At 42.3% G+C, this 12,847-nt stretch overlaps 1 protein-coding gene across 3 annotated transcripts in view; it reads right to left on the bottom strand.

Annotated features, from left to right (window-relative positions):
* The window catches only part of GNPTAB (N-acetylglucosamine-1-phosphate transferase subunits alpha and beta), a 59,996-nt gene that overhangs the window by 4,219 nt on the left and 42,930 nt on the right, over positions 1-12,847 (bottom strand). For all 3 annotated transcript variants that reach the window (XM_059681845.1, XM_059681846.1, XM_059681847.1), the window contains 6 exons: positions 11,845-12,064; positions 10,530-10,643; positions 8,134-8,219; positions 7,787-7,885; positions 7,063-7,230; positions 3,355-3,445 (listed from right to left, as the gene is read on the bottom strand). In XM_059681845.1, coding sequence (XP_059537828.1) covers positions 3,355-3,445; positions 7,063-7,230; positions 7,787-7,885; positions 8,134-8,219; positions 10,530-10,643; positions 11,845-12,064 — 778 coding nt within the window. The remainder of the gene's footprint in view (positions 1-3,354; positions 3,446-7,062; positions 7,231-7,786; positions 7,886-8,133; positions 8,220-10,529; positions 10,644-11,844; positions 12,065-12,847) is intronic.

The following is a 12,847-nucleotide window of genomic DNA, read 5'->3' as shown; positions in this document are numbered from 1 at the left end:
TTTGTTTCACTTTGTAGGGTTAATATACCTAGATGTGTGCCCATAAGATATTTAAATCCATAAGGATTAAAATTATTTTGGTCTGAGCTTCACTTTTTATAGACCTATAGCTACAGATTTTTACACAGCTATTACCAAGCATACTTATTTTCAAGAGGTCTGGCAAGTCTTTCTGTTGAAGGAAAATGGCTCTGTTTAGCCATTAAGACACTGTCTCCAGGCTTGAAAATGACTACAATGCAAGACAGAATTCTTAAAACATTTTTTAAAAACCTAGCTGGTGTGGCTCAGTTGGTTGGGCATTGTCTTGTGCACCGAAAGATTACCGGTTCAATTCCTTGTCAGGGCCATGCCCAGGCTTATGGGGCTCAATACCTGGTGCAAGGGTGGGGGGAGCGTGTGGGAGGCAGCTGATAGATGTTTTGCATTCACATTGAGGTTTCTCTCTCTCCCCCTCTCAAGTCCTTTCTCTCTAAAAATCAATCAATCTTTTTTTAAAAAATATATTTTATTGATTTTTTACAGAGAGGAAGGGAGAGGGATAGAGAATTAGAAACATCGATGAGAGAGAAACATCGATCAGCTGCCTCCTACACATGTCCTACTGGGGATGTGCCCGCAACCAAGGTACATGCCCTTGACCAGAATCGAACATGGGACCTTTCAGTCCGCAGGCTGACACTCTATCCACTGAGCCAAACCGGTGCTGGCAAAAATCAATAAATCTTAAAAAAAAAGAACACCCTACATTATAAAATCTTATCACCATTTCTCCCTATACTTAAACAGAGCAACAATCATTTGAAAATACAGGCAATACCTAATTTATGAATGGGTTACAAGGCAAAAAGTTCATTTGTAATTTACTAGCTTAGAATTGGGATATTTCTTTCTCATCGAAACAGTTTATTCATGTTACATCCGAAATAGAAACTTGACCACTTGATGAGAAAAATAAATGTGTTTTTATGGTTTCAATTTGGAAGTCTACTGTCTACTCCCCCATGTCGAGGTGGAAGCAGAGCTTTACAGAAGCACAGACGTCCATGGTTTGAATGATGAGCTGGGATTCTGGGGCAAAGGAAGAGGCAGGGTTGGCTGGTTTGTTTGTGAGCACGGTACAGGTTAAGGAATTTGATTCAAGTAGGTAAAGAGAAGAGACCCATTTCTCTCATCCCTTTTCCCTCCTCCTCTCTGGTTCCCTTTTCTCTGCTGGTAAAAATGACACGGATAAAAGACCTGAGCCCTTTCACCCACGGTCCCTCTCTGACCTGACCGCTGGCCAGCACAGCAGGCTCACAGTTTCCTCACTGGACTCCTGTTCTAGAAGCAGGTGCAGTCTTTTTAAGATTTTTAAAAAAAGATGTTACCTGCCAGGAAGAATGGCAACAAAAATGAAGAACAAGATTTATATTCCCTATTCTCCTGTCCAATTCTCCATTTCCTGAATTTCCTTCCCTCTGTGGCAGGAAGCCCAGGCGCTGTTTATCCTAAAGCTCTCAGGACTGCGACCTTCTCCTCCATCTCAGTGTAAGTAAACTCAGTGTAAGTTTCCTATAAGTGACGGCTAAAAAGAACTCCACTCAACAGTCACCTGGAAAGCAGGCTGAGACCAGGTTCACTCACCCTGCACAAGTCAGGTCAGTCCAGACACCATTCCCTTCCTTCTCCAGCCCTTTTTCTTCAGAGCATTTCACACCTGTGGCCTAAATAAGGATTCCCTTGTCCCTTTCTTTTTACATCAGAAATCTCCCTTCTACTCCTGGACCCTCGCCTGAAGGAGGTTCTGTGCCTACATGGAGAACTCTTAGCAATTCAAAGGAAATTTAATTGGGAAAAATGAAGATAAGATACTTCAGTCACTTTTAGAAAGGTTATGAGAAGAAAAAAATTGGAGATCCATTTTCAAAAACAATACCAGATGAGAATTCTACTTGGGTTTTGGTTAAAAATATTTAGAGCATTTCAGTTTTAGCTTAAAGTTGGCAAGTTAATCCACTGCGGTCCAGATAAAAAGAATACTGGTAATGGAGCTAAAAGATCTACACTAATAAAAGACAAACATGCAAATTGACCATACCTTTGCTATGCCTTAAGCCACGCCCACCAGCCAATCAGAGCAACTATATGCAAATTAACCCAACCAAGATGGCGGTCAGCAGCCACAGAGCTGGAGCAAGCAGGAGGCTTGCTTGCCCCAGTGATGGAGGAAGCCAAGCTTCCCGCCTGCCGCGGCCGGCTCTGAGCTCCACTGAAGGCAACAAAGTCTCAATTATAGAAGATAAATAAACCCCAGATACCTGCTTTCAGCCAACTGTGGCCACGGAGCTGGAGCGAGCAGGAGGCTTCCCTCCCACCTGCCCTGGCCAGCTCTGAGCTCCACTCAAAGCAACAAAGTTTCAATTACAGAAGGTGAATAAATCCCAGAATGAAAAAAGAAAAAGAAAAAAAGGAGAGGCTGGGAGCTTCTGTCACTGGGTGGTGGGGGGGCTTTGCCAGCCTGAAAACGGCCCTCAGACCCTCACCCAGGCTGGCCAGGCACCCCAGTGGGAACCCCCACCATGAAGGAGGTGTGACCAGCTGCAAACACCCATCAGCCCCTCACCCAGGCTGGCCAGGCACCCCAGCAGGACCCCCACCCTGATCCGGGACACCCTTCAGGGCAAACCAGCAGGCCCCCACCTGTGCACCAGGCCTTTATCCTATATAATAGAAGGGTAATGTGCAAATTGACCCTAACAGTATAACGACTGGGAATGACTGGTCACTATGACACACACTGACCACCAGGGGGCAGATGCTCAATGCCTCAATGCAGGAGCTGTCCCCTGGTGGTCTGTGCGCTACCACAGGGGGAGCTCTGCTTAGCCACAAGCCAGGCTGATGGCTGCCAGCACAGTGGTGGTAGCAGGAGCCTCTCTTGCCTCCTTAGCAGCACTAAGGATGTCCGACTGCAGCTTAGGTCTTCTCCCTGCTGGTAAGTGGACATCCCCCGAGGGCTGCCGGGCTGCCAGAGGGATGTCTGACTGCCAGCTTGGGACTGATCCCCCAGGGAGCGGGCCTAAGCCAGCAGGTGGACATCCTCCGAGGGGTCCCAGAATGCAAGAGGGCATAGGCCGGGCTGAGGGACCCCACCTCCCCGAGCACACAAATTTTTGTGCACCAGGCCTCTAGTAAATGAATAAAAGGCCATTATGTTTGATGCTTGCATATAAGGAAATATACTTGACATATTAGCTATAAACCAATAGGAGAAATTAAAATTTTCTTGTGACTTTATATCATTTTCTAAAAGAATCAGACACTAATATACCAAGAAATACTGTTTGATCCCACATAAGATATAAAACTTACCTGTTCGGCAAAAAACGAGAATATAGTAAACATAATCAATGTTGCTAGTACACAATGAGTCCAAAACTTCAATTTGTCTCGGTATGCTCTCCTGTTCAGAGAGAGAAGAAAGCAATCATGTGTTTTGTGCATGGCTTCACTATATTACTTAGAGTTATTTATATACCAGTTTAGCAAAAACAACCATGGGGTCGAAACCTGTTTTGCTCAGTGGATAGAGCGTCGGCCTGCGGACTGAAGGGTCCCAGGTTTGATTCCAGTCAGGGGCATGTGCCTTGGTTGCGGGCATATCCCCAGTGGGAGATGTGGAGGAGGCAGCTGATCAATGTTTCTCTCTCATCGATGTTTCTGGCTCTCTATCTCTCTCCCTTCCTCTCTGTAAAAACTCAATAAAATATATTTTAAAAAAACAAAAAAACAACACCAACAACAACAAAAAAAACCATGGGAAACCAAAAAACACTGTCTGGAGGCAGTTCTAAAATGTTATTAACATAATACACTTTCCCAACATGAGTTCTGATTTTTCATTATATTTGAATTGGTAAAAGTTATCCAGGCAGAGATGAGGACTTCTAAAGAAAATTACTTCTAGCCCTAACTGGTTTGGCTCGGTGGATAAAGTGTCGACCTGCAGACAAAAGGGTGCCAGGTTCGATTCCGGTCAAGGGCACGTACCTCGGTTGCAGGATCCTTCCTGGCCCTGGTCAGGGCACATGCAGAAGGCAACCAATCAATGTGTTTCTCTCACATCAATGTTTCTCTCTGTCTTTCCTCTCTTTTCCACTCTCTCTAAAAATTAATGGAAAAATATCCTCGAGTGAGGATTTAAAAAAGAAAAAAAAAAGAGCAGTCTGTGAACTTGGAAGGAAGAAAAAAATAAAAAGAAAGAAAATTACTTTTAGCACTTAAACAAAAACACACACTTTCATTCATTTTTATTTATTCATTCATATTCTTTTATCCAGTCGCTCAATAAATACTTCCTGTGGCTACAGAGAGGTGGACAAGATGAATTTCCTGCTCTAAAGTGTTTATAAGCCCAGGAAGTCACCAACATGCAGACAAATAGCCATCACACAAGATGGAGAGAAATGTGTATTATCGAAAGCAAAGTCTTGTAGAAAAACTTAGAGAAATGAGGAAAGCATCTCAGAGATGAGGACATTTCGTTGAAGCCTTGAATGCGGGAGGGAAACTGAGTCCCACAGGACTGAAAGCAGCCAGGGGACGCAGGTGGGCACGGACTTCAGCTGTTCTGAAAAATCATGTAATGGAGTTTGGATGTAATACTCCAGTGGAAAAGGGGATAAAAGGGCATGTGTGTGTGTGTGTGTGTGTGTGTGTGTGTGTGTGTGTGTGTGTGAAAATTGTGATCATTTGAAGGATGATGTCATGAGCAGATGACCAAAGGCATGAAAAAGGATTGAGGGGCAGTGAGAGTGGAAAGAAACTAGCAACAGAAGAGACATTCTGAGAGTACAATCCATTGGCCTCAGAGGCAGGATACTGGGGATAGAGACAGGCAGTATAGCATAGTTCCCTCATCTGTAATTTGGAAATAAATGAATAATTTATTATGAAGCTTAATAAATGCTTAATATAAAGCTTGGAAGATATGCTAATAACTACCACATTTGGGCACTATTGCTGAGTTCCAGACTCTCATTTACTACTGTCTGGTAGTAAATGAATCTACCTCAAGTCACATGTTCATAATGGTGTTCTCTTCCACTCATTTCCTGCTGTACTTCCTATGTCTATTGACCACAACAAGCTCAGTCAGTAGTAATGTCTACAGTGTCATTCAGAAGCTGTATAATTTAAAGCACTAAGAAGCCACAGGCTGTAACACAGCTGATGAGTTGCCCCAGCAACCAGAGAACCCTATAATAGCTGGAGGTGAACCACGTTTCCCTCAGCCACCCATCCACTGAGCACCTACTATGTGCTAGGGAGGTACGGGGGCTCAGACACAAATAAGACACAGTCTCTGCCCCTGAAGAGGGCCCATGGTCTGCCAGCAGAGGTAAGCACACCAGACAGACTGCTGTACGGCGCACAAAGTGCTTTACCCGACAAAGGGGGACAGGAAGAAGCCAATCAAGAAACCGGGGAAAGGAGACAGGGGACTCAGGAGCACAGCGTCATGAGGCGAAAGGTAAATGCAGAAGCAGGATGAGGAAGAAGCAGCCCAGGTCAGGGAGCTGCAAAGAACACCCTCCACCTGATTCATCTCCTTTGTACAACACAGAAATCCAAGCTCTCTCAAAAACTCTTAAGCCCGCTTCTTTCTTATTTAATTGAGCCCTCGAAGGTAAATTTGGTCTCAGACTGGATTTGGGGAGTTAATACTTGAACCCATCCAAGGTCTTTCTCCCATCATCTAAAGGAAATGAAAATGGTGAGAAGCCATTTTTGGAAGACAAGACCCATTATTTAGTAATAGCTTCTCCTTATCAAAATAAAAATAATATAAATATTAGCAATACACATGCTAACTGTCTCACTCAAGAGTTCTGATAATTTCCTCTCTAAAATCTCCCCCAATTCTGTCTACTGCTTTCTCTTTATTCCCTTGGCTGTGTTCATACCTTGACTGTCTATTCCAGGACAACTGAAATGCTATTAGTTGTCTCCCTGCCAGGGGTTTCCAGATAACATTACCTCACTCCAAACAACTTCCTCACCAGTACCACCATTTCACTACTATTAGCTATCTTTCCAAATCATGAAGTCTGATCAAGACAAACATCTAAAAAAAACCTCTCTTGGGGAGTCCCATTCCCTAAAGAAAAAAGTCCAATTGAGACACAACCCTTCACAATCTCTCCAAAGCACTCTCTTTGACATCTGTGCCTTTGTATTCTTAGTACCTGGCGTGGGGGTGGAGCAGGTAAGGGGCCTCTGTAATGTGGCAATAACAGTTCCTTTAGTTGTAAAGAGCAGAGGAAATATATTGCCAGCACAGTGTCTGCCGTATGGTAGGTGCTCAAGAAATAGGGCAAAAAAAAAAAAGAAGAAACAGTGCAGCTACTCTGATGGCAGTGATGACAATGACTAACACTCAGCAGATGTGCTCCTCCAGTGAGCTTAGTAAAAGATATATTTCAACGATTAAGCTCAATAAAAACTACAGTGTATCTTACAAAGAAACAATAGAGCAAACACCACATTAAAGAAATTTCAACCCAGCCAGCATGGCTCAGTGGTTGAGCGTGAACCTATGAACCAGGAGGTCATGGTTCAATTCCTGATCAGGGCACATGCCCAGGTTGCAGGCTCAATCCCCTGCGTGGGGTGTGCAGGAGGCAACCAATCAATGATTCCCTCTCACCATTGATGTTTCTCTCTCTCTCCCCCTCTCCCTTCCTCTCTGAAATTAATAAAAGTATCCTAAATAATAAGAGAGGAATATGCTAATTAGCCATTATGCCCTGAGGTGTAACAACCAAGCGCGTCATGACCAGATCATGGATCAGCAGGAAGGTGGGCCAGAGAGGTATAAGCAGGCTGCGGAGAGCTACAGGAGGGGGCAGGGCAGCAAGCTATGGAGGGCAGGGCAGCGGGCGGAGAGCTACAGGAGGGCAGCAGCGACCTACTGGCCCACGGATTTGTGTGCCCGGCTACTAGCATGTTAATAAAAAGACATTTCATCACTCTGAAACAAAAAATACACACGTACATATACGAACCATGAGCACTTACCATTCCTGCAGCTCATGCATATGAAGAAAACGGTTCCGATACTCTCTTGGCAGCTCAAACTGGGATGGTACAGGAAACATAGATTCATAGAAGTCCCTGAGCACAGCTTTCACTGTCTGGGCATCTTTATGATTATGGTCAATGTTGTCATTCAGGCAAACAAACTTCCTGAAAATAACAGCGACCCAGGGTTACTGATTATCATAAGGATGATTCTGACCTCACAAAACAAGAAAATGTGGATTCCAAATATATTTTAAATAGATTTATGCCGCAAGACAGATGTTTTATTTACTGATAAGGTTCTCTGAGGCAATAATGTTTAATAAATTTTTTCTTTGGATATTCCTCACCTGTATAACAGAACTAGGAAAGATAATCTTGAAAAGTGCCTTCTAACTATGGAATAAATTAATGATTTCCACTTAGCATGTCCCCAATTAACTGTTCAATAAGTGCAGTTTACTAACTCGATCATTTTGTTAACAGACACCAGCATGGTGATTACCAGAGGGAAAGGAGGTAGGGGCAGATAGAAGAGGATAAAGGGGGCAAAAATGAAAGAAGACTAGACTTTGGGTGGTGAACACAAAATACACTACACAGATGATGTGTTATAGAATTGTACACTTGAAACCTATATAATTTTATTAACCAATGTTGTCCCAATGAATCCAATAAAATATATTTTAAAAGTTTATTAATTAAAAAAAAAAAGCAGTACCTAGGGTTTTTTCTTATATCATCCAATTGGCCAACCACATGAGAAACATTGGTACGAATCATTTTAAAAGCAATTTCTTCTTCTCCCATGATTTCAAACCTAATTATCAAACATAAAGAGTATAAATATTTATGTGGATATGACAGATTTTCAATAAGGAAAACATTTTATAAAACCTTAACAGATTCAGCATCCTCAGAATGAGTTAATCTTTCACTGTTACTAAAGAAAACAATCTCACATAAATGTTAAAAAAGAATGCTTAATAAGTCATTGTAAAATGATGAAAATATTAGACTCTTAATTATTTTTAAACTAAACAAAGAGACTATTATATGTCTACTTACCTATATTTGTTTTTGTCCTTATACGCTTTGTGGATTTTATCAGTTACTGGTTTACAGCTGGTTAACAGACTCTTAGTGACGGGTGGCTGAGAGAAAGATAGGCATTAATTACAATAGGGGCCAAGACTAGGGTGAGGCAAGTGAAGCATTCAGCTTGGGTGCAAAATGTAAAAGGGCAACAAAAGACTCAACAGTCAGGATGAATATTTTCAACAATCAAATTGGTACACTATGGCCAGCAGGCAAATTACCTATTTGTATAAATAAAATTTTAAGTGGCACATATCTGTATACTAACCCATGTCATATGCTAACCAGAGGTGGGGAACCTTTTTTTCTGTCAAGGGCCATTTGGATATTTATAACAAACATCATTCTCGGGCCACACAAAATTATAAACTTAAAAATTAGCCTGCTATATTTGACCAAACATTTAATTAACTCACTCCTAATGCCTTGGCAGGGCTAGACCAAATGCTTTCACGGGCCTTATATGGCAACTCGGGCCAGACCATCTGTTCCTCACCCCTGCTAACCAAAGCATGATTGGCAATACCTATAGTCTGTCTCTGGATTCCCAGAGTTCCTTGCTGACCTGTCTCACCACAGCTGCTGCTCATGCCTGAACAGGAGTGAGGAGCACAGTGTCCGGCATGCACAAGGAGTGAGGAGCACAGTCTGGTGTGCACAAGGAGTGAGGAGCACAGTGTCTGGCGTGCACAAGGAGTGAGGAGCACAGTCTGGCATGCACAAGGAGTGAGGAGCACAGTGTCTGGCGTGCACAAGGAGTGAGGAGCACAGTCTGGCGTGCACAAGGAGTGAGGAGCACAGTGTCTGGCGTGCACAAGGAGTGAGGAGCACAGTGTCTGGCATGCACAAGGAGTGAGGAGCACAGTCTGGCGTGCACAAGGAGTGAGGAGCACAGTGTCTGGCGTGCACAAGGAGTGAGGATCACAGTGTCTGGCGTGCACAAGGAGTGGGGAGCACAGTGTCTGGCGTGCACAAGGAGTGGGGAGCACAGTGTCTGGCGTGCACAAGGAGTGAGGAGCAGTGTCTGGCATGCACAAGGAGTGAGGAGCACAGTGTCTGGCGTGCACAAAGAGTGAGGAGCACAGTGTCTGGCGTGCACAAGGAGTGAGGAGCAGTGTCTGGCATGCACAAGGAGTGAGGAGCACAGTGTCTGGCGTGCACAAGGAGTGAGGAGCAGTGTCTGGCATGCACAAGGAGTGAGGAGCACAGTGTCTGGCATGCACAAGGAGTGAGGAGCACAGTGTCTGGTGTGCACAAGGAGTGAGGAGCACAGTGTCTGGTGTGCACAAGGATTGCTAAATGATTTCCTTCTGTCAGGAATCAGATTTTTAACCGATTTATTACTGTTCTCTATATTCATCTAAAAATGCTTATCTGCAGCTAGGTATAAATATTTATATATGGCTTGAACTTTTGCAAGATAGTAAATTGTTTAACATTTTATTCTAATTATGAAATTAAAAGCTAATTATAGAAAATATAAGTATGAAAAAAGGAAATTAAAACACCTATGATTTAACCTATTGTCATTTCCATTACTTTTTGTGGGGTGTGTGTGTGTGTGTGTGTGTGTGTGTGTGTGTGTGTGTGAAGATATTTGGGACTTTTCTATAGTTTAAATCATACTGTGTACATGGTACTACCTATTTCCCCCCACATTTTATTTTGTAAACCTTTTTCCATACAGCAGTAAATATCTGTAAGCATCACATTAATAATTATATTAAACCCTTTTCCCTTGATTCTAAACGCATATTTTCTCCCACTTCTCTGAAAATGAGATGCATCTTACAAACAACAGAGAATTCCAATCGTTTCAACCAAGTGGCATTCCAATATCATTGTGCGTGAATCTTCCACATTCCTACTGGTAAGAGCAAGAAAGGGCCAACATCAAAGCTACTTAGCTTTTTTTTTTCTTTATTGATTAAGGTATTACATATGTGTCCTTATCGCCCCATTGCCTCCCCCACGACCCCCACTCAAAGCCACTTAGCTTTGATGAAAGATTGTATTCTACTTGATGAATATTTCCTTGGTTAACGTTTAACCTTCAGACTGTTCTCCCAAGCCAATGAGAATACTCTGGGGCTATCTTCTGCCATCCTTAGTGAATAGGAGTCTGCTTATAGAATATAAACAACTAATCCTAATATCAGCTTAAAATCCATTAAGGAGAAGAAAAGATATTCCAAGGCAAGATATAAAATATTCTGGATTATCTGTGCTACTACTTTCCACCAAAGATAAATACACATAGAGTCCGCTTCTAGTTTTTGAAATGCCATACAGAAATGGTGTACTAGTAAATAACACCTGATAAAGATATACTTTCTGATTTACATAAAAGAACCCATGCCACTTACCAGATTGGGGTCATAGTATGCTTCCTGAGTTGGTGGAATGTTGCTTAGTTGAGTGATATTAGCAGGGAGCATTTTTGAGCAATTTATTAACATGTGTTCCAGACCTGTTAAATCCTAACAAAGCAAAATAAAAGAATAAACTTTCTAGGTATACTACAAGTAATGATTGTAGCTTTAAATAGAAAAACTACATAAACGTCTCCAAAATTTTTTAAAATGCTATCTTTAAAGACAGTTTGACTATATGATTCTTAAGGTAAAGAGAACAGAATGAGACAATACGAACATGAATATTTCATCTTTGTTTCAAAGTGAAACATCCTGAACCGTGAGGCACCATTTTACACAAGATGGGCCGGGGGATCACCAGACAGATGTCCTGCAGTTAGAGTCATCTTGGCACTCTCCATTAGTGAGCGTCCTACTGCTGGGACTGGAGAGGCCACGGCAGAGGGGCTGCTGTACCACGGGCCTGGCCGATATCTACTCGGCCACACCTGAAGCCCCTGAGTGAACCTGACATGCAGATGTGTGCCGGAGACCAATTCCAGCATGTCATAATTTCAAGAGTTTCATCAAAAGGTTGATGAGACTTGGGGACTCAACAGGGTTGAGTCACACATGTAGTCACCTGTTGGGAATGGCTGAAGGCACTTCCCCAAACCTGAAAAGGGGTTATTGCTTGGCTCCCAGACAGCTAAAAGGCATCTTAATCTACACGTTATCGCCTCCTACTGGCCAAACACCTGAACAGCCTTAGGCTAATTCCCCCATTCTGACAATGGACCCTGTAGAAACCCTGACCCTTTGAAGTGTATATCACTGCCTTGCCTCAGGACAAGTTGTGTTAATAAAAAGCATGGGTCCTGGGGATGGAGAGAACCTCAGACCTTAGATTTAAGACCTTAGAACTTAGCTCCTTTAGCTAAGCTCCTCTGACCCCCCAAATGCCTTTCAAAATTATATTTAGTCTCTGGACTCCTCTTATTTAACATCTACGCACAGCCTTCTCCAGATTCCTGAACCCTTCTTGATGCTGGGACAAGAATTCGGCAGATGTGGTCTGGCTCTTCTCCAGACAATACAATGGCAATCCCCACTGCAAGCCTAAAAGAAGGAATCTCAGAAAATATGAACTTCAAATTTGGTTTTCATTCTGGTACTAAAAATGGACTAGCTGTTGAATACCCTCATTAACTATTAAGAATTACTCTTTCTTGCATTACAGTGAAATATGTAGGGGGAAAAGAGGAAGTATCAACATTAAAAGTTTCATTTAAAACTGCTGCAAAGCGTAGGGGGAAAAATACAACACCTGCAAACTTAAAGGCAGGTCATGAATTCTGGTAGCCAGTGTTCGGATTTCTCTGTCAGATAAGACACCAGATTGGTCGGTATCAACTTCATCAAAAACTTGAGATATATTCAGCGGCTGAACTGCACTCATGAGGTAGTAAAAATAAGAAAAAGCAAACTGCATATCTTCAGAGTGGCGCACTTTGTGAAATGATGTCTTGTCAAATTCTTCAGGGAACCTGTACAAATATAACACATAATGAGCTCGGGATATTTAAAATATAAAAAAGTACCTAACATTTGTAGAGTTAGCATCTCTTTCCTTTCCATTAGCAGCGGTTCTCAACCTGTGGGTTGCGACCCCTTTGGCAGTCGAACGACCCTTTCACAGGGGTCGCCTAAGACCATCCTGCATATCAGATATTTACATTACGATTCATAACAGTAGCAACATTACAGTTATGAAGTAGCAACGAAAATAATTTTATGGTTGGGTCACAACATGAGGAACCGTATTTAAAGGGCCAGAAGGATGAGAACCACTGCATTAGAGCCATAAATTTAGCACAGCACAGATGTAAATTTCTTTTTCCATTTTTGTTATTTATTTTTATTGAATTTATTGAGGTGATATTGGTTAATAAAATTAAACAGGTTTCAGGTGTACATTCTGTAATACATCATCTATATATATATATATTGTATTGTGTATTCCCCACCCCAAGTCAAATCTTCCACCACCATTTATCTGCCCTTTACCCTCTTCTACCACCCTCATCCCCCCTTTCCCTCTAGTAATCATACTGTTCTCTGTGTCTACAAGTTGGTTTTCAATTTTTTTTTCTTTTTCTTAATCCCTTCACCTTTTTCTTTTTTCTTTTTTTTAAAATATATTTTATTGATTTTTTACAGAGAGGAAGGGAGAGAGATAGAGAGTTAGAAACATCGATGAGAGAGAAACATCGATCAGCTGCCTCCTGCACATCTCCTACTGGGGATGTGCCCGCAACCCAGGTACATGC

This window comes from Myotis daubentonii, chromosome 2, assembly GCF_963259705.1.
Source record: "Myotis daubentonii chromosome 2, mMyoDau2.1, whole genome shotgun sequence".
NCBI lineage: Eukaryota > Metazoa > Chordata > Mammalia > Chiroptera > Vespertilionidae > Myotis > Myotis daubentonii.
Note: the sequence above shows the minus strand (reverse complement) of the source record. Positions and strands in the feature narration are given on the sequence as shown.